At 35.9% G+C, this 22,453-nt stretch overlaps 1 protein-coding gene across 1 annotated transcript in view; it reads right to left on the bottom strand.

The window, feature by feature from the left end:
- Acss3 (acyl-CoA synthetase short chain family member 3) overlaps window positions 1-22,453 on the bottom strand; it is a 154,552-nt gene that overhangs the window by 59,485 nt on the left and 72,614 nt on the right. The window contains exons 6-7 of the mRNA XM_041668440.1: window positions 17,407-17,487; window positions 17,224-17,319 (exon numbers count right to left, since the gene is read on the bottom strand). Coding sequence (XP_041524374.1) covers window positions 17,224-17,319; window positions 17,407-17,487 — 177 coding nt within the window. The remainder of the gene's footprint in view (window positions 1-17,223; window positions 17,320-17,406; window positions 17,488-22,453) is intronic.

Here is a 22,453-nt window from a genome sequence, read left to right as displayed (position 1 = left end):
ATAAATAATTGTATAGAAGATGCTTCAGGCTGTGTTCACAATAAATGGGTGGAGTTCAGAAGTGTCATGTTGCCAGGACCATCACTGCTAGTAGGTTCAAAACACTGAAGCAAAACCCAGGAGCATTTTTCTTTATAAACATTAAATAAAACTGACCTCAGTACCTTATTGATTTTATTGAGCATGCTTTCCTCACATCCTTCTGCACATGCACACACATAGAGAAGCAAGTGCACATAAGCAATCTATCATCTGGCTTTCGAATGTACCCAATTTGATCTGACAGTACAAAAGGACCCCACTTCCACAGGTTATATTTAAGTGACTAGCAATACCCAAGCACTCAATTTAAAAATGCAATTCTAAGATTGGCCTGTTGAAAAAGCAAACAAGCAAAAATGCAGCAGAAGGCCACAATGTAAAACCTGCCTATGCTCAAATCAATGTCAATACTCCTTAATTGTTTGCTTTTAAATGACCCCAAAATAAAGTTTGCATTATGGGTTCTGCCTAAATGGCTTAAGACAAACAATACTGTTATTGACACTTGTTTAAGGAAGAGATTCTACAGCTTCATTTGTTACATGTATATATTATTGATTGGATTGATTGATTTAGGTTGTCAGAGAGAGAGAGAGAGGGGTGCTTGAGGACATGTGAAAATCAGAAAACTATCCTTAAGAGTCATTTCTCTCCCTCTACCTTGTGGGGTCTCAGGGTCCAACTCAGATCCTCAGGAATCCACACATGCACCTTTACCAACTGATTCATCTTGCCAGCCCAGACAGCATAAAGTTTAACATGAGTTTTACAAAGCAGCAATTACTATTATTAGCTAGACTTATAATGTGGTTAGTAACATTTCACAGTCCAATAACCAAGACAGTTATATAAAAAAAGCCTTGAAATTAACTTCCGTGTATAATTTTGTTTACTACTTTGGGACTCAGTCTGTTATTAATGTACTACACATAAGGATGCTCTGGTTTGAAAACCAAGCAACCATACAAGTGCAGACATGTTTACTATTGATATTAAGTCTTTAAACAGGGATGTGAGAAAGTATTAACCCTCTTCCAAATAAAGATAAATATCCAAGTCAAATCTTTGAACCCTAAACAAAATGAAGCCCTTTATTACAAATCCTGTGATTTCGCTGGTGGAGATCATTGCTACTTGTGGTTTTCTGGCTTTGACATAAATATTTTTGAGCCCAGTGCTTGTCTCTGTTTTTGCAGAATGAGAAATATGTCTAGTTTCTTTCTGAACACTATTTTTGAGAATGTCACCCAAGGCGTGTTTTGGGAAGAGAGTGGCATTCTTCACCAGCCAGTGTGAATTTCATTTCGGCAGACAGGTGCTGCAGAGTATTGCCTTGTTTATTCTGGAACAGTGATGGAGCTGGCAACAGCATTTGTTAAGTTTCTACTTCATGTCCTATGCCATTACCAAAGCATGAGGATTTGAGCCTGCAACATTTAAGCTTGAGATTTTCTACCACATAAACAAATCTCCAAGATCTATTATTTAATGGGAAACGTCAGAATGTAGAATAGGTTATCTAATTTTTACAATGCTGTGTGTATAAAATAGAAAAGATATTGCTAATGCATTAATTAACTTTTGTATACACACACACACACACACACACACTAAAATTTCCTTCAAGACAGAAGAATTATTTGAAAATATGGAAATGGTAAAGTGATAATTTTTTCTTTGTCTTCTATGTTTTGAAACATGAAACAAGCAAAATAAAGAGCTTTAATGACTGGGGATATCATTCTGTAGCTTCAGAGCTGACCATATTTTATTGAATAACATGGCAGGATTTATCCCTGTGAGAGGCTATTTCTTCCTCTCCCAGCTGTCATTAGTTGCCTTTTGTTCTTTGTCTAGAGTTAGAACCCCATCAAATTTTCCCATTTCCACATCAGGATGTCTATTGATATATTGTCATGTTTTGGATCTTGTTTATGTCACTATTTCTGAGTGAACTTCTGTCTTCTAGTTATTGATGATTTCTTGTTTTATTTAACTAATACATTTAAATTTATTATAGATGTTTATTTATAGGAAAAAAATTGTACACACAGGGTTCAGAACTTACACTGAGGGCTTCAGGCATACACTGAGGGCTTTGGAATAAATCTCTATGTAGAAGTAGTTGAGTGCGTGCGGGGTACGTGCATGCATGTGTGTGTGTGTGTGTGTGTGTATGAGAGAGAGAGAGAGGGAGAGAGAGAGAGAGAGAGAGAGAGAGAGAGAGAGAATGAGAGAGACATTCATGTATGTTAAATACATGGGGTATTGTGTGATCTGAATAATAGCCGGATATTAGAAATGTAATACCTAATTTAGACTGTGGCAGAAGGGACCTTTGAAGAGATTTTAGGCGGTAGAAGCTCTATTCACCTTCATGAATAGATTAATGTTGCTACCCAAAGAGCTTGGAGGAGTGGATTTGTTCCCTTACCTATCTGTTTTTTGCCACTTGAGGACAGTATTTCTCTGCCCTTTATGGTATAACAATAAGGTGCTATGTTGGAAATAAACAGCAAGCCTTCCAGGAAGTTGATCATATTCTTCAGCCTTCAAAACAGTGAGAAAGAGAAATCTGCTTTCTTCATATTATCCAGTCTGTGGAATACTGTTAAAGCAACCCTAAGTAAACGTACCCTCTATAGCTGTAGCTGTCCACTGTTAATCTTTACGATTTGCCTCTTTACCTGCCTTTCTCAGCTCTTGGAATTAAGCACATTGAGTCTTAAAATGAGACTAATCCCCAGGAAAGAAGCCATTGCTTCCATCTAGGTGATTAGCATCTACAAATCTCCAGAAATAGAATCTTACTTCTGGAAGTGTTAGCATGAAGTAAATGATACGGAGCATGCAGTTGGCAACTCTGTAACCCCAGTGCTAAACTAATTAGAGGGCTGACATATTTAGCATGCTCAATATTCACAGAGAGCATTTATCCTTGGCACAGCTAGTCGTTCACAGCTTCTACTAGGACTTTTTTTTTAAACCTCTGTGTTCATCTGTGCTAATTGATTTTCAATCACTCCGCTATCATGGACTAGAGGGAAACATTGAAATATTTTTCTGTATTCACAGTGATCAGCGAGTCTATGCAATTAACAAAGAAGTTTAATAGTTCCTTACTAATCATGCTTTCTGACTTCTATCGGAGCAGTGCAGCACAATGTATAAAATACCTGAGGTTGTACAATGCCACATTCTTTCACTGTATCCAACATTGCCCAGACAACCTCCAATGTGCTTATATCTCCCCATATTCATAAGTAAAATCAACCCACCAATCCCTCAATTGTCCATAATTCTTGTCATAAAGTTCTTTAGATTGATTTTAATTCCTTGGCTATATTGTCAGCTCCTATAATTCAAAAACCATATCTGATACCTATTCTGTCTCCCCTTCAGCCTCTAGAACAGTGTTGATATGCTTCTATAAATATTGCCCGTTGAGTTATAACAATGTTTCGCTTGCTTCATCATACATGCCACACAGGTATATATAAAAAAATAAATGCAAAAACAAACATCTTTATTCCAATTGCCATTTGAAGACTCTAAAAGATGCTGGCATCAGATTTATATGTATATTTTTTTTCATTTGAGAAGATCTTATACAAACCCAGTCACAGTAACGACTGAGTCGTTTTCATTACTTCACACTCAGAAAAACAGAATACTGACATGCTACATTTAAAAAAAGGAATTTTCCATTACATGAGTGGAAAAGAAGCCTGTATGTTTCTTACTAAGTGTGTTAGTTAGTTAAATAACAGCTACTCGTGTTAAAGCGAAGTAACATGCTCTATCTTTGAGAAAAACTTAAAAATGAGAATATATGTGAAAATTCATATTATGGGTAAGAAATATAACTACACAAGCAGATAACAATTGTATTTTTAAGGGCCAGGATGGGATGATGGATTAAGAAATACCACTAGTATTTTGCAAAATACCACATAGCATAACTTCATGGAAATTATAAATCCGGGACAGCACAGATATCCCAGAGAATGTCTTCTAAGAGACTTTAGAGAGAGCTACTAAGTTTATCATCTACTAAAATTTCTGTCCAGTAGTTCTCATCTTGAATACTCTTAAATATGAAATTTTTATGCTTGAAAATAACCTGAAGTCATTGTCTACAAAATGATTAGAATTATTCATTATTTATTCACAAATTACCTGTCCATGTATATGCTATCATATTCATGTATAAATGATATTTCTTTGAATTTTTTTTTGTTTTTTTTTTCGAGACAGGGTTTCTCTGTGGCTTTGGAGCCTGTCCTGGAACTAGCGCTTGTAGACCAGGCTGGTCTCAAACTCACAGAGATCCGCAGGCCTCTGCCTCCCAAGTGCTGATATTAAAGGCGTGAGCCACCATCGCCCGGCTCTTTGAAGTTTTAAATTGCTTTCACATACACTATCCCAGGGGTGTCCTATGCAATATGGGAAAATGCAGAGTTCATTTTCATGCTAGTCTGTCTATAAAAAGAGGATACAGGGTCCCCACAATTCTCAATTCCTTCTGTGAGTTTAGAAAAGAGCATACAATAAAAAGGCTAACAAGAGCGTTCCGAAGTCCTCCAAACTAGAAATAAAGCTGGAAGTGGGAGGCTATAAAAATGTGGGTAGTAGTGAGCCATGCAAAGGGCTGTTATTCTTAGATGAAAAGCTTCAAAGATATGCTTATTTCCCTCAAAAGTTCTACCCGTAAAGAACAGATCCTTGAGCAGGGCGACCACTGGGATGTTTTCCACACCTGCTCCCCTTTCTTCAAAGTTGGTGGTAGCACAAGAACTTGCATTGCCTGGTATGCTGCTCCTTTAGGTTGGCTTAGAGGAGAATTAATGGGATCCAAAGGGAGTTGCCTCCAGTACTCCGGGGACCAGTACGACTCTGTGAGGACAAACAGGCTTCGAAGGAAGATATGTGGAATATTTAAAAACTCCACATTTTATAATGGCTGGAATGCAGAAGAATAAATGGCTCATGTTTTAATTTTAGTATTCTGTCATAGAGAAAAGCACTTGGTATTTTTGAGTAATGACTTACAAGACCCACCTGAATTTTAATTTTATTATTACGATTTCCCAGTTATTCTACATGCTTTGCACGGATTCATCAGTTAAGTGATCAAAGTGCTTGCTACTCTTAATCCTTATAAATGAGAAACCCCCGAGTCGCAGCAGGTAAGCCTTTTGCCTGAAGCCAAACAAACACGGAATTTCAGGAGTCACACCATCCGGCTGTAACGAGCAAAAGCTGTTTCTCAAATATCAGTATCAGTGACTTCAGAAAAGTAACTAGAGTGAATGGCAGACATAAAGGTTGAAACATGTTACCAAATAATATATTTCATTCTGAAAAAAAAAAAACACAATGATTTAAAAAAAAAGAGTTGCAGAAATGGAAATTGGAGAGTGTGTACCAACTTTTTCATGTCATATATGAGAAATGGATTCTTAAAGATGGTGAATTTAACCAGGTTCATACTGATAAATAAAGGCAAATATTAAAATTTCCAGACAAGAAATAATAATAATAATAAATAATAATTCAGAATATTAAGTCCTTTACCTTTTGCAAGCAATTTTTTGTCCAACAAGGCAGAGTACAGTGCATTCCTTTAAAGTTAATTATTGAATTATTAACAATAATAGCCTTCCACTCAAGTGAGCCTGAAGGGAATTTTGAAGAAATTTATAAGGATGGCTTGCTATTTGCAGATCTCTAATCTGTGGAATGTAAGCAGATGCAAAGCAAGAGAAAACTGGGTTTTGCGAATTGCCGTTCTGTTTTCAGGTTTTTTTTCGTTCATTTGCTTACACAACAGATTCAGCTAGCCCAGGATGGCCTCAGACACACTATGAAGCTGAGAATAACATTGATATTATTGTCTTCCTTTATCTAAGGATAATGGCTTTATGTGGTTCTGAGGATCCAAACCCAAGCTTTTTTTCATGCTATATAAATATAATATCAAATAAACTATATCTCCAGCTGTTTCAAGGTCTCCAAAAAAAGATTTTTAATTATACAGAAATAATAATTATTCTGTCAAAAGCAAGTATACTAACAAGTTTATGGCTTAACCTCAAGATGGATTTAACATAAACAGTAACTAGTACTATCCACTAAACCTAACTAATAATTTAGGCAGTGAATTGTCAACTGACTTTCTCCTCAAAACTGCTGCTGCCACAGACGATCCATGGGTGCCCTGTATTCTGCAATGGAAATGTGTGTATAAGACACACATTTGCAACTGATGCATAGCCAAGATGAAGGTCTACAAGGACTGTTTGTCTTTGATAAATCATCTTGGGTTTGATTCTGCAGATGGCAGCCTGGAAAAGTAGGCAAACAATAAATCGAACACAGACCAAAACATATGTCCGTATATAATCAACATGTGCCAATACATATATTTATGCCTGCTACTTTTTATTAGAGTGACTTAGGTATGGAAGTTCTTATATGAAAATACTAAGTTATTATGGTTTGGTCTGGTGTTTGAGAAAGGTTCATTTGCCTCCTGATGTTTGTCATAGGAACTGATAGAAACAACACTGCCATCTTGTATTGTGTTGCCAAAGGCACAAAGCAACGAACCACACAATGATGGACTGGGACCTCTGAAATCATGAGCCAAAAATAACATTTCTTTGCTTGTTTTTAGGTAGATTACCTTAGATAATTTGTCACAGAGACAGAAGGCCAGTTATTGAGCAACCATAAAAAAATAATCTGTCTTCATTCATTTGATGCTGGAGTTAAGCCTGTTTCAATCAACATTCCATTAATAAACTAGAAATCTGAAGAAGTTACTTATTCACTCTCAAGAATATGAAATTATTTATTTACTCTCAAGAATATGAAAATGGATTGTAAAGAACTGATTTAACTATTTGATGCAAAAGTGAGTATTCTAAATATATTCAGATGAACTAATAAGAGCAAATCTTTTCTATAAAAATGCAATCTATCTGAATAAGTTATTCATGAAGTGCTTAGACAAAAAATGTTAAAATTATACATTTCTCTTACAGGGAAATAAAAAACTTTTAAGTCAATTTTTTTATATCTTTTCTCAGTAATGTTATTAACAACTATCTATTGGAAAACAAACGGACTTGAAGAACTAGCTTTGAAGTTTGAACTGATGCTATGCAAAATACAAATGATTCTGCTCCCAGCCCCCATGAGAACAGAAAGGAACAAGCAAACGCTCTAAAAGAACATACACATGAATGGGGCTGCAACAAAGAAACAAGTCAGCATGATACATTTACTGGACTACTACACATTGGGATTGATCTCATTCAAGAAATCAAAGAGGAAGTGTACATGAAATGTAATCTGCCGTATAAGAGGAAAATATTTTGAGGGAAAAAAGGACAGATTCGTGAGTTTCTGTGACATGAATGAACATAAGGATAACAAGAGATATGGAGTCAGGCCTTAGAAAGGAAAAGAGAAACCAAGAGGAGATGGTTGGGGCCTCGAAAGATGGCTCAACAGTTAAAAGCACCAACTACTCTTGCAGAAGATAAGAGTTCAGCTCCCAAGGCCAGGCGGTGGTGGCGCACGCCTTTAATCCCAGCACTCTGGAGGCAGAGACAGGCGGATCTCTGTGAGTTCGAGACCAGCCTGGTCTACAGAGCTAGTTCCAGGACAGGCTCCAAAGCCACAGAGAAACCCTGTCTCGAAAAAAAACAAAAACAAAAACAAACAAACAAACAAACAAACAAAAAAAAGAGTTCAGCTCCCAATGCCTATGTCATGCAGCTCACAGCCATCTATAAACTCCAGCTCCAAAGGATCCAGGGCCCTCTTGTGACTTCCCCATACATATAATTAAAAATAAAGTAAAAATACCTTTTAAAGAGAGGGGATGAGGATGACATTTTGAAATTATATCGTTACCAAAAGTGGTGGTGATTGGAAATACCCACAAGCTTGTGGAAAATGAAGACGATGAGATACCAAAAAAGAGACAGTCATTGTGGAGCAACGGTGGGAAAAGTCAAACTACAAGGGGGAGGATGTGAAAACGAGCAAGTGAGTGTAGACAGTCCTTGAGAGATGAACAGAGAGCAGAAAGCAGTAGTACCCACTGCTACTCCTAGAATTCTATTTGGGAAATTGATAGGGATTTGTTCATTTTAATGAGGGATTTATTAATGCATTTTGAATGTAGATATCAACAGGATGCTGAAATTTCCAGTTATGTTTTCACCCTGCCGCTATAGAATGATAAGTCCACTTACTGAATTAAAAAAAAAATCTTATTTAATGTCTATTGCATTTGTCATTGTTGAAACAGGCTTCTTTCTAGATGATCATAGTCTTGTATCTAGATGTTAAAGGACCAATGTAGCTTTAACTATTTCTTTCTTAAAAATTTCATCAGCTAATGTACTTACAGATTTTAATTAAATTCTAGAGCATGGTAGATTATCTTTTTTGAAATAAAAGAGCTCATTGATTATTCATTTTATTCATTTGTAAAATGCCATGTGCTATTTGCATTAGAAAAGAGGTTTTGTTTGTGAATTGAATCTTGTCCGCCAGATGATTTGCCATATAATGAACTGCAAATCTCCTAGTACTTTGGAACATCACTTTTGCTAAATCAGCATTCATCCCTAAGGGAGAACAATATACCAGGACCCTAATTCACTGTAACAATACGCCTTTGAAATATTATGGCTTACTAGGCATAAAAGTGAAATTTTGATCATGCTGATAGATCCATATTTTGAAGAAAAGTTAGCACTCTGAAAACTATGACAGTGATCTAATAAATTATGCTTTCTGCATAAAGACTATAGTTTTAGTACTGAAACATAGGAGTATGGGCTCCTAAGCAAAATACTTCTTATAATACAAAAAGAAACTAATACTAAATACAATTCTCTTTTCATCTCCATGGATTCTGCATTTATTAATTCAAATAACCATGGATCAAAAATGTTAGAAATAATATCTATACTGTATATACTGATATCTTCTTATCACTATTCTCTAGATAATACAATAATAGCTATTTACGCACAATTTATACTATATTATTTACTGTGTAAAATATAAATGTGATTTGAAATATATGGAAGGATAGGATTATTTCACACATACATGTCACCATTATTTATAGAAACCTGAGAATCTGTGGGTTTTATTATGCGCAAGGGATCCTGGAACCACTCTACCACAGGCACCATGAGACTATATGTTATAAAACTGGTAATTAGAATTTAAAAAGAGCGGCACAAGTTGTTCAAATCTTTGTGTTTTCATTTGCTGTCCTAAAGACACATCACAATTCCTTTTACTTTAATAACTTTAGTTTAAATTACTCAATTAGTTAAAAACTATCCCTGCATTTTTCTTGTCCGTGGAGCCAGTTAACCATTTTTAATGTTTCATTTTTTTTCTACCTCCCAGAAAGCACTGTGCCAGGCAGAGATGACAAATGTCCCTTGCCCACAGAATTTACAGAATGACAGTACTGCCTTTGCAAAGCTGAAGGGATGCGGATGATTTAATGGAAGTATAAAGTAAAAATAACTTCAGTCAGGCCGAGAAAAGCAAAAATTGAAATCTCCGAGCAGATGTGATACTGAGAAGCTGTGGCATTTAATACAGAATACTTAAGAGCCAGTCCCTCCAGAAAAGGGCAATTGGGCTTTCAGAGCACGATCAACGTGGAGCCTTAGCAGAGGGAAACATTCAACTACTCGCAGATTTCTGCCCATTTACGTCATGGCTTTATGGGGTGTTGGAGGAGGAAAGTAGGATGCCCGGAACCTAAGAAAAGACTGGAAACGTAGGTGAGAAAGTGCTGATGGATCATTTATATTATATAAATGACTTATGTTCTTAAAGGGATAGGGATGCTTTGAAGCTGTGGGTTTATATTTTAGCTTATAGATCAACGATTCATAAAACAGTAGAGTCGCCAGCAATTACAGAAAATATTACATAAACAATGACCCTTTCTTCCATTGTCTCTTGTAATGAAGTTCTTATAAAAACTACATTGCCGCATCTAATCAGAATAGTGGTGAAGTGAAGATCAAAGTTACCTCCCCTGGGATCTGTGTTGTCCCCTTTCAGTCACAAATACTCACTGCTAGAAGGTAGCAGCCCAGCAAGTATTTGTAGTGTTACATGTTTTCCAAGTTTGGGTTGAATTCATTAGCTGAGGGAATTTTTATTCAGTGTGTAACTTTTCACTTACATAATCATACAGATTGTAAATGCAGATTTTTGTCATTCCTCTCTGATATATATTCCCTGTATTTCTTCATATTGTTGTACTCAACTAGCTATAAATTCAATAATTATGTCAACTAGACCATGGAGATTGCTTTTTCCAAAACTATGGGGAAAATCTTCCAATCTCTTTTTAATTAGAAAAATTGTTATGTATTTTAAATGACTCTTTTCGGGTTAAGGATGCAATTGCTATCCCTTGGGATTCTCAACTATAAATGGATATTGAGTTTGTCAAATGATTCTATAGTATTAGGCATGACTGTATGAGTCTTACCCTTTAGCTAATGATTCTAATAGCCATATACAATAAATCATATTTGATTGATTTTCAAGAATTAAAAGAGACTTGTACCTTGGAACAAATTCAACTTAGTCATCTTGTGCATTCTTACTAAATCCTGGATAGGGTTTTAAAGAATTATTAATTATTTAAACATTTGGTACAGTTTTCAGGAAAGCCATTTGTGACTGAAGATTTCTTACAAGTATTTTTCAGTTGCAAATTTTATTTTCTTAATAATAATGATGTTACAAGGATTGATTTCATGTTTGGTAGGTAAATTGTGTGGAAAAACCTGGCTCTTTTCATCTGAGTCATGAAATTTATATTTTAAGTTGGCCGTAGAGTTTATGATCCTTTTTGTAACTTTTGTATCATTAGTGATATATTTTTCTTTTGTATTGCTAGTTTGTGTCTTCTTTTTCTCATTTAGACTTGTATTGGTCCGTCGATTTGATTTCAAAAAACACTCTGTGATTCAGTGGGTTTTTTTCTCCAGGCTTCCTCTTTACAATTTCATTATTGTCTGCTCTTATCTCTATGATTTCCTTTCTTCTATTTCTTTTGGTTTATTTTGTTTCCTATTTCTTGAGATAGGGGCTTAGGGTTTTCATTTGAGAGTTATTCTATTTCCTAATATATCTTATTAGTATGATGAACTTCCTCTCAGCACTGCTTTGTGTCCTACAAATAGTGGCATGGTATAGCTATATCATCTTTTTCATTCAGTTGTACATTTATTTTATTTTCCTTAAGCACATTTATGCAATCTATGGATTATTCACAAAGTACATTTATTAGTATTCAATGGTTTTATTTTCAACTTATCTTGTTACTGATTTTGTATTGTCCAACATGATAAAAGAAAAGCTTTTCTATATAATTTCAACAACTTTAAATTAGCTAAAAAATAGTGAAGGTATATGCCCATGTGAATGCACGTGTTTATGTGTCACAAGACAATGAACATCTTGTTCTGTTGGAAACTTAAAATATGTAAAATGTATTTGGGTTAGGTAGTTAGTAAATATTGCTCATTTCTTACTTGGGAATGTTTACTTGTACATTGTTGCTGATTTAATTTCTTTATCTTAATTATTATTGGTAAGGGTTTGATAGAAAGCGAAGAAGAGAGAAACTAGGGTAGAAACAGCCTAGAGTATAGTGATGAGTTGAGCCATCTTACTGAACCATCACCAGAAGAGTGATTATTTAAAATATGCAACTAAATTCCCAGGTACAAATTTTATTAGAATCCCAAACATAGTATGAGCCAAGATAACATACTTGCTCACCACAGATGAAAAGAAATTTTAGATATATTACAAAAGACATGGGCAAGAGAAAACACTTCCAAGAAATGAAAGACACAAAGAGTAGAATCAATTAAATAGACTATGAGGAGAAAGAATAATGCAGAGACAAAGGTAACCTTATCAGAACTACTGCAGATATTGAAGGCAACATGCTTTGTCAGGAAGCATGGAACTTAAGAGAATTTAATTAATAGTTATATTGTATGAGCATAATGTACTATGGATCATCTACAGTTGTCTGACAAGAAATTGAAAATACAAAGGTTAGTCTGAAAGAATAAAAGTGATTTGGGAAACTTAGTTAAAATAGTAATCCTTAAACCAATCTGCAAGGAGATTGTCTAAGAAATATAAATAGAATGAACCTTTAATCCCAGCACTCGGGAGGCAGAGGCAGGCGGATCTCTGTGAGTTCGAGACCAGCCTGGTCTACAAGAGCTAGTTCCAGGACAGGCTCCAAAACCACAGAGAAACCCTGTCTCGAAAAACCAAAAAAAAAAAAAAAAATAGAATGAAAACATAATATTTATCAAATAATATTAATAGTTCCAATTTTAGGTCAAAGGGAGAGAAACCAGGACTGGAAAATGATAACAGTTTTTAGAGAAAAAAAAAGATGTAAATGAGAAATAGAATTCAATTTAATTTTCAAAGTATAAACAAATCTTTAATACACAATGTGCACTGTGCCAAGACTACTTTGTAATGCCTTTACACCATTCTAAATGTAATCAGAATATTGGAGTGCAGTGTGGCCAACTCTGCAATCAATACAGCTCAGTAGGCAGCTACACCACATACAAGGCACAGAGGAAGATAGAGACAGTTTTCAAGAGATGACACCATTCCAGCTGAGTATGTGTTTGAAGGGGTGGGAAAGAAGGGACGGTTTAAAGAAAGTTGATGGGGGAAACCATAATAAAGTGTATAAAAAATCTATTTTAAATAAATATATATATATATATATATATATATATATATATATATATATATATGAAAAGAGAAAAAGAAAGTAAAGCAGTTAAAAATACGCTGATGGAAGAGATTTCTGACCAGCTGACTTGGATGAAAATCACACAAGGAACTGGAAGGCTGCGGTTTTTTACCTTGTCAACCATGCTGGGATGGGCATTTTTTTGTGATGCAGCTGCCTTTGGATCGCCTTTGCTTATACTATTAACTTCTCACACATAATCTGGTTAGTAACTTTAATAAATGCATTGGTTCACACACACACACAACACAAAATATTTTGCATGGAAGAAGCAACAAAGGAAGAATCACACAAGGCAAAAGAAATTGCACAAGTAGTGAAGGGGAAAATAAATAAGAATGAAGAAAGATATTGGTCGTGATGGCTGCAGGCTGCTGAGAAGAATGATGAAACCAGAATGGCATTTTTCTTTGACTTTGCCACTTATGAAGTCAACAGTGACTCTGATGACAGAAGCTTCCATGAAGTATCACAGACTGAAACCAGAGTACAGTAAGTTGAAGCCTGGGTCAAGGAGCATAAAGCAGAGTTGGTGTGGAGAGGGCCATTTCTCAAAGAGTCTTGCTTGTACAGAAGAAAAAGAAGATCCAAGAGTTAAAAGTGGTAAAAGCCAAAAGAGGTTTTATTTTGAGGTCAGAAAAACATGAGACCATATAAGAAAGGAGTAGAAAAATTCAGAATTTCCAAAAATGAATTTAAATATTTCTGGTCAGTCATACAGAAGTTTATTGATCCTCTGTCCTGTTTTAGAAAACATCATTCCAAGATAAACAGACAAGCACTCTTGACAGAGTTAGCACATGTTGTAAATAAATCAGAAAAATAATGGAAAGCTGATAGAAAAATCAGATCTGCTTATTCTAAGTGTTTCAAGTCTAAGGTCAGCTTGAAAGTCACAGAAACTTAACAAATTCTGTTTTGTCACATTTGAATAGGCAATGTCACATTTCATTGCAAACATTTGTTGTTAGGATTTATTTTGTTTTCTTCAAGAGGAATGATGATCTTGATAAAAAAACTTTTTAATATTGCAAGGACTTTAGTATGGAGCAGATGTGTCAAGATTATTTCATGTGTTATATTACAAACATTGGAATGTCTCTCAAGTCTGCAGGATATGAAAACACTTGTAAGGAAAGTGGAAGAGTGTGAGATGTTTTAACACTTCTCTCAAAGTCTATTTGATTTTTCAGAGATAGTAAACTAACCAACCAAAAATGATGAGAGTCTTAAAATGATGTGGTGTGCAGGAGAATCTCATGAGAGTAGAGAATGGCCTCACATGTTTGTTTGTTTGTTTGTTTTACAATTGTTGAATGGGCCGCTCTTAAAGTAACAACATATCTAGACGAGAAAATCTGATACCTTTTTCTACATGCCCCATTTTTCAGTTGGATATTGCTCATTCCATAGTGAGACACAGGCAGCATGGAAGGCAGCCTCAGATTGAGAAACTGTCCATTCTACTACACTGTCAGATATTAAAATTTATGTCTAATTATTCCTAAAATATACATCCCATCATTGTATCATGAGGATTTCATAGTATATATGTAGTACTATAAAAATGCAGCAGCTCTTCAAACATCAAAAGATGCTTTTAAGATATGCAAAAATTCAGCATGTTGTTTGAAAGAACTGCTTGAAAATCCTCCATTTCTTTTCTGGAAGTTAATTAATTACTTTGTCTCTCTTATGTGAACTGGAAAAAAATTCAAAAAGTAAGATTGTGCCACCTCATACAGGGAATACGTTGGAAGCAATGTATCAATAGCTTGCTCAAGTGATAGGAGGTTATATGGCAAGAAGTGAGGCAAAAGCTATACACAACTAATGATCATCCTGTTTTATCTCTATCATAAATTTTGAAAGCATTTTAATCTTTTTTTTTTTTACTTTTTACTTATGTGGGGGTAGGGAGAAAGGAAAGCATATTCAAGTGTATTTTTGCAGTGCAGGTACCTATAGAGACCAGAGGGTCTGAGAGACACCTTAGAACTGGAGCTATAAGCTGTAGTAACTTGCTTGCCATGGTTGCTGGGAAAGCAAATTCTAATTTTCCGCAAGAGCATTAAAGTCTCTTGACTGCTGAGTCATTTCTGTAGGCCCACTTACTTCATTATGCTTCCACTTAAATAGGAGTATGTAAAGATTTCTATATTTTTCATCTTACTAGATTTTGCCAAAAAACTGAATATCATATTAAGTGATAATTTAGGAACAAATCATGCTTGTTATCACACCCAGATGTTTAAAAACTATTAAAAACTACATTTTCCCCAAGAGCACATATACAAGTGTTGCTTATGCCTATCTTGTGCTGTGCATGTGCTCAGAGGGCCACTTACAGTAGGGGTCAGTTCTCTACTTCTATCAGGAGGGTTCTATGGGCTTCTCTACTTCTATCAGGAGGGTTCTATGGGCTTCTCTACTCCTATCAGGAGGATTCTATGGGCTTCTCTACTTCTATCAGGAGGGTTCTATGGGCTTCTCTACTTCTATCAGGAGGGTTCTATGGGCTTCTCTACTTCTATCAGGAGGGTTCTATGGGCTTCTCTACTTCTATCAGAGGGTTCTATGGGCTTCTTTACTCCTATCAGGAGGGTTCTATGGGCTTCTCTACTTCTATCAGGAGGGTTCTATGGGCTTCTCTACTTCTATCAGGAGGGTTCTATGGGCTTCTCTACTTCTATCAGGAGGGTTCTATGGGCTTCTCTACTTCTATCAGGAGGGTTCTATGGGCTTCTCTACTTCTATCAGGAGGGTTCTATGGGCTTCTCTACTCCTATCAGGAGGGTTCTATGGGCTTCTCTACTCCTATCAGGAGGGTTCTATGGGCTTCTCTACTTCTATCAGGAGGGTTCAATGGGCTTCTCTAATTCTATCAGGAGGGTTCTATGGGCTTCTCTATTTCTATCAGGAGGGTTCTATGGGCTTCTCTACTTCTATCAGGAGGGTTCTATGGGCTTCTCTACTTCTATCAGGAGGGTTCTATGGGCTTCTCTACTTCTATCAGGAGGGTTCTATGGGCTGTACTCTGGTCATCAGACAGAGTGATAAGCAACCTTCCCTAAGAGCCATCTTCTTTTTTAAATTTTTTAATTGATTTTCTTGAGTTATACATTTTTTTCATTGCTTCTGTTTCCTCCTCTCCCCTCCCCTTCTCCCCACTCCCCTGGTCCCCATGCTCTCAATTTACTCAGGAGATCTTGTCTTTTTCTACTTCCCATGGAGATTAGATCCACGTATGTCTCTCTTAGGGTCCTCCTTGTTGTCTAGGTTCTCTGGGATTGTAAATTGTAGGCTGGTTTTCTTTGCTTTATGCTAAAAGCTACTTATGAGTGAGTACCTATGATAATTGTCTTTCTGGGTCTGAGTTACCTCATTTAATATGATGTTTTCTAGATCCATCCATTTGCAATTCTCAAAATACCATTACTTTTTCTGCTGTGTAGTACTCCATACATGTATACAAGAGCCATTTTAAAATCCAGTGGTTTTCAACTTTCTAACCATTGTCCCTGTAATACAGCTTCTCACATTGTTGCGGTGACCCCCAACCATGAATCACTGCTACTTCATAACTGTAATTTTGCTACTGTTATGAATTGTAGTGTGTAAATATTTGTGTTTTCCAATGCTTTTTAGGGGTCGTGACCCACAGGTTGAGAACCACAGTAAAACTGAGTTTGTTGCCATGTCTTTGTGTTAAGTTGCTAGTAGGATTATAGAAAACAGACATACAAGGGCATTCTCTAATACACATATAGAAACCTTATTTCAGGGTGATGTTTATTAATACATCAGAGTCTTTAAGTGGTTAACGATTCAGCTTTTCATCTAGGAGCTCCAGGTTTCTGTCTCTTTTTATATTCATACTTGATATTAGAAGCCATAGAAAACATTTATTTAAAATAAGAGAAAGAGTGTTGTAAATTCACTAATTCTGCAAAATAACAAAATGTGATTCTCTGTTGATTGTTTTATGATAATGCTTTGTACGGTTCTAAAACTCATATCCCTGTGATATCACCACCTAGAAATCTCCTAGGATAGATTTAAAGCTTGTTATTTTATTTTCTCCGGAATTTTGTTTTTAATGACCTGTTTCTTCAACACAATTAAGACAGTTAACTGTTATTTCTCTTATATCCTTTTCTATTTGAAATAACTTTTAAAACAAAAGAAGCTGTAACAATGTTTTCTGCTACCATGCAAACTTCACTATTGCTACCTGGGACTACCGGTCAAGAACTGGACCCCACTAAAATCAACGACCTCCATACAGAGTAACACTTGTATTTTGTTACCTCATATAAAACCGTTGTGTTTCCATGGAGAAGAGGCCCATAGCAAATATAGGAATGTCCAACAACCCAGCCTAAATCAGAGGCTGCCCACCACACCTAAAAAAAATAAATAAATAAAAGGATAATAAATTGCATGTCTTCGTCGAGAAAGGCCAGAAGGCAGAAGTGTAAAATTCTAATTACCTCTCCAGGTTTGAGGCCGTATATGGAAGACATTGTCCAGTTCAGCATCACAGCATAACCCCCAGTGGGTCTAACCACACCCTGAAAGAGAGGGGAAAAACTTAAGTTAACATTTACAAAATATGCTAAAGGATTCACTGTCTTCACTCTACTATAAAATTTACAGATTTAGATCATCCACTATTCTGTAAACAGCAAATTACACTGACTCATACATATGTAGTCTTACATATAATTGTATTTGAAGTTTCGTTTCTTTGAATTCTCTAATAGAAAAACCAGAGAGGCTGTGTTCATTGTTTCCATTTATAGAAAACCATTGTTATATAACTTCCTTAACAATATATGAAAACATACAACTTCATGAAGTAATATACAATGAAGTGTTTTGTTTGTTTGTTTGCTTTTTCAAGACAGGATTTCATTGAAGCTTTGGAGTCTGTCTTGAAACTAACTCTTATAGACCAGACTGGCCTTGAACTCACACAGATCCACTTGCCTCGGCCTAACAAGTGCTGGGATTTAAGGCGTGTGCCACCTCCGCCAGGTTACAATGCAATTTTAATGGTCGCACAGAGTATCAATGTTGCAGCTACAAATGCATTAACAGAACAAAAATGGAGAGTACCCATATTAAATTTTACCGAAAGTTAAATGAAGTTGGCCTAAAATAGAGAATCCTAAAGAACATTATTCCTAAAGGTGATAACAATAGGCTGCTTAGAAGAAAGAAAGTTATGCTCTAATTAAGGCCTGATTACACTGCTAACTGGGAATCACATGGCACGATATGGGAATTGAACAATTCTCTAAAGATGATTTCTAGAAGTCTGAACAATGAATCCTGATGAGCTAGCCTTCAGGCTAACAGATGTGTTTTATGTTGCATTTGGGGCAAATCAAGGCACTACTACATCATTATGCATAGATTACACAAATCTGTTTCCAGTACCTTCCCGTTACACTGGAAACTTATCCAAACTCAATGGAAAATTAATATTTGAACACTGGGCATGTGAGTCACCAAGATAAGAAAGGATGATAAATACAATAATTAGGTCTGTTTATTACACTATTATCAATATCAGTGGTTATTAGTGCCAATAAGACATGGCTTTTGAATGGAGCCATCAAATGCCTACTGAGTAATAACAGTAATATGAAATTTGCACGCCCTTTGCAGCCTCTCTGAGCACACCATTAGAACTGTTCTCTTCAAAAGAGTATTCTACTCAGAAGGGTAAGCATGCCCTAATTAATGGGTGTTCTCTTAGCTGCACATTTTTGTACCACTCTGTAGTTTTATCACAAGTGCGTGATTCAGGAGAATGGGAGGTGGGGGGCGAATCACTGACTTTGCAATAGCTGCTCCCACGGCTGCTCTCCTCGGGTTCCTCCAATGAAACATAAGCATCAAATTGGAGAACATATTGCATCCTGCACCAACACCTGGTCTCTTGGCCAGCATCAGGAGCAATTTTACTGGCACATGTGAGCTGTTTTCTATGTTCTGTGATACGGTTAACAAGAAGTGGCTCTCTTGTTCACCTTGGAAATCTTAGCTATTATAAGCCTCTTTCCAGCAAGCTTTCTATATACACTTAGTCACCAAATTCAAATACTCTAGATGAATTCCATCCTATCTTCCTTTGCTCATTAGTTCCCTTTGCTAATTAAAACGTGTTTTAATCTGGTCCAGGAACTCACTGTATTTGGTATTAATAGTTTTTCAAACACTGTTTCCTAAAAATCTTTCAGTCTGTGGGAATGCAAACACCTATACAGTTTCTTTTGGATCCTGTGTGTTTTCATATATCATAGCAGAGAGCACTATTTCAGTCAGCAACAACTTCAGTTATGATGTGTTAAAGGTTGCTTTTCACAACACTTCTTGCAGCATTTTATTTACTAGGAAAGAAATGCTTTATGAGAGCGGTGTTGGTACTCTGCGATTCTTGAACACAGTAGGTTCATAAAATGTCTTTTATTTTTCTTCTTCCTCTATCTGAAGAAGCATCCATATGTGGAACCTAGTACTTTGCCTGCTTAGTCTTGGAAATCTTTTTTATCTTATTGAATTCCATGAAGACAATTTATTTAGATCATATTTTTCCCCATCTCCTCCCAGATGCTTCCCACCCACTTACCCACCCAATTTTTGTTTTCTCTCTCGCTCTCCCATTCAGATAGTGCATAAAAAAAAACAAGAAAAATAAGAAAAACACACATGAAAACAAACATCAAAGAAAAGAAGCAAAAGACTAATAAAATTTAAAAAAGAGTCAAAACAAAGAAAAATAAATCAAAACATCTGCAAAATTAAACTGAGTTCATTTTGTGTTGCTCAATCTCATGTAGGCATGGGCCCTGTTCTGGAGTGTGGTTGGTAATTAATACCAAGTGAGACTTATTGGAGAAAACGTATTTTTCCTTTGCCAGTAGGTATCGATCGCAAATAGCTTATTGTGTGACCCTGTGTCCATTCCCCCTCTCAGTGCTGGAGCCCTGTTCAGCTCGAGCCTGTGCAGGTCCTATGTATTCTGACACAGTCTCTGTGAGTTCCTATGTGTAGCAGTCCTGTTGTGTCTGGGAGATGCTGTTTACTTGTAGTGATCCACTACCTCTAGCTCTCACAGTCTTTCCATCTCCAGCATAGATCGTCCATCTGTGAGAGGAGGGCTTTGATGGTGCTATCCTATTTAGAACTACGTAGCCCAAATTTCTTCACTCTTTCTCTGCATATGGCCCAATTGTGGGTCTCTATGTTAATTGCCACCTAGTGCAGGAGAAGCTCCTGTGATGTGGGTTGAGAGAGCACTGTTTTACGATATAGCAGAATGCCATTAGTAACATTTTGTTATATTGCTGTATTTTTTTTTAGCAGAATAACATATTGGTTTTTTTTCCTAGGTTCATGATATATCTAGTCCCAGGTTCTTAACCACGTTAGCACTGTCAGTTACGGGATCCATCTTGTGGAATAGACCTTATCTCCAAACAGAAAACTCGATGCTTACTCCCCTAACCCTTATTCTGATACTGCATCAGTAAAACTTGCAGTTAGATCACTGCTATAGGTCACAGAGTTTATAGCTGTTGATACCAATGATTTCCTTTCTCCTGTGGTAGCATTCAGAGTACCTTCGGCATCATTCACACTGGTCGGAAGGTGTGAAGTGTTGAGGAATATTAATATTATTTTCAGGTGTGTGACTTTTGTTCGCGCTGCATTTGTTTAACTCTGTGAAGCTGTGTTACATTGACTGCCTAAAATACCTGATGGTTCTAATAAAGACCTGAATGAGCAATAGCAAGGTAAGAGCAAGTATAGGAGGGTCTGGCAGGCAGAGAGTATGTATGTGATATATATATGAACTGAGAATGAGGAGAGCAAAGAAGAGAACAAGGAGAGGAGGATATCAGAGGGCCACCCAGTCAGTCATGGAGTAAGAAGAAAAGAAAGGTATATAGAAATAGAGAAAGGTAAAAGCCCAGAGGCAAAAAGTAGTCAGGATAATTTAAGGAAAGCTGGCAAGAAACAAGCCAAGTAAGGCTGGGCATTCATAACTAAGAATAAGCCTCTGTATGTGATTTGTTTGGGAGCTCGGTGGTGGGCCCCTCAAAAAGGTAAAAGAACAAAAAACAACACACAACAGTGAAGCTTGTAGTTACAAACCAACAAGAATTCTCCATGTGTGGAGACATAAGGGTTATCATCTGAGTGTTGCTGCATTGTAGCAAGGAATTATTTGTTATCATAATAAAGTAAAATTTTCGATGGTCAAAAGTACTGATTAGAAATCATGAAGAAAAAAAGACTTGGGATTCACAACTAAGTATTGGTCTAGAAGGAAGGCAGATTTAAACTATGAATTATTTAAAGTTTCTAATTATCAAATGATTACTTCTTGACATGATGCTTATGAATTTATTTTATAATTACTCAATACTTAAGCCTATACTACCAAAAAAGAAAAAAGTTATGAATCTGATCCATTTAATCAAATCATACATAAAATTGCATTTACATTGTAATGGCTAATGTTTATGGACTTGGTTATTTTGTGTGTGTAAAGAGGCTTGCATATGTAAACATGGACTCTACCACTGAGCTACACTCCCAGCCTCAATTTAATTTTAAATATTATATCCTTCATTCTAGAAATTGACATTTTTTTTTTATTTTAACCTACGCTGGTTTAATTCACATGGCTGGAAATGCCAAATAATTAGAGACTATCATCAGATATTCTTATTACAAACAACAGAAATGGATCTGAACACGAGTCAATGGCCGTACGTTTTGCTTTAATTGTTCTTCAGTCCTCCCCTTAAAAATGGGCCTTAAAAATGTATTCAACACCAGTTCATTAATCAACCATAGTTGTGCAATTTGGCCAGGCCTGCTAAAATATTCAGATCATAGGCTTTAAGCATCTGAGCATTTTAAATGATGTAAAAATATGGAACTATACAGACTCATATTCTCCATGTGGATATTTTATGAGAAGTTCAGAAGTAAAAGAAGCAAGAAATATTAGGTCTTAAAAGACATTATTATAAATATTAATTTGCTAATAAAACAGGAGAAGAAGTATTTATTTCCTTGCTTGTTAACTATGGTTTGCAGGTAAGGATAATGGACTGTGAAGGAGAAAGCTCATTCAGTCTCAGAACACAGAAATCATTCTCAAATAACCAAGTGTCGAATTACATTCTATGTAAGGAAAATTAATCAGAAATTAAAAATAGTTATTTCTAAAAAACTGATTCTTGCTCTATAGCCTAGGTTGGCCTCAAACACTTGGACCCAAGCAATTCTCCTCTGCCTTCAGCCTCAAGTAATTTTAACTACAGATGTGTCTCCCAAACCTGGTTCTAAAGAGAATAATTTTAAAGTATATATTTAATATTGTGGTTAAGCTAAAAGTACTTATTCAAAAATAACATTTCCCCTTTAAAATGCAAGTTTAAGGTATTTCAGTCTTTTTGGCGTCTATTACCACTTCCCACTTGTGCTTATACTCTACCTTAAGTTTAAAAGGTT

Source organism: Microtus oregoni, unplaced genomic scaffold (genome assembly GCF_018167655.1).
Source record: "Microtus oregoni isolate MIOR12 unplaced genomic scaffold, Mior012 000001F_ref0000356, whole genome shotgun sequence".
NCBI classification, from domain to species: Eukaryota; Metazoa; Chordata; class Mammalia; order Rodentia; family Cricetidae; genus Microtus; species Microtus oregoni.
This window is presented reverse-complemented; position numbering and strand designations above follow the sequence as displayed.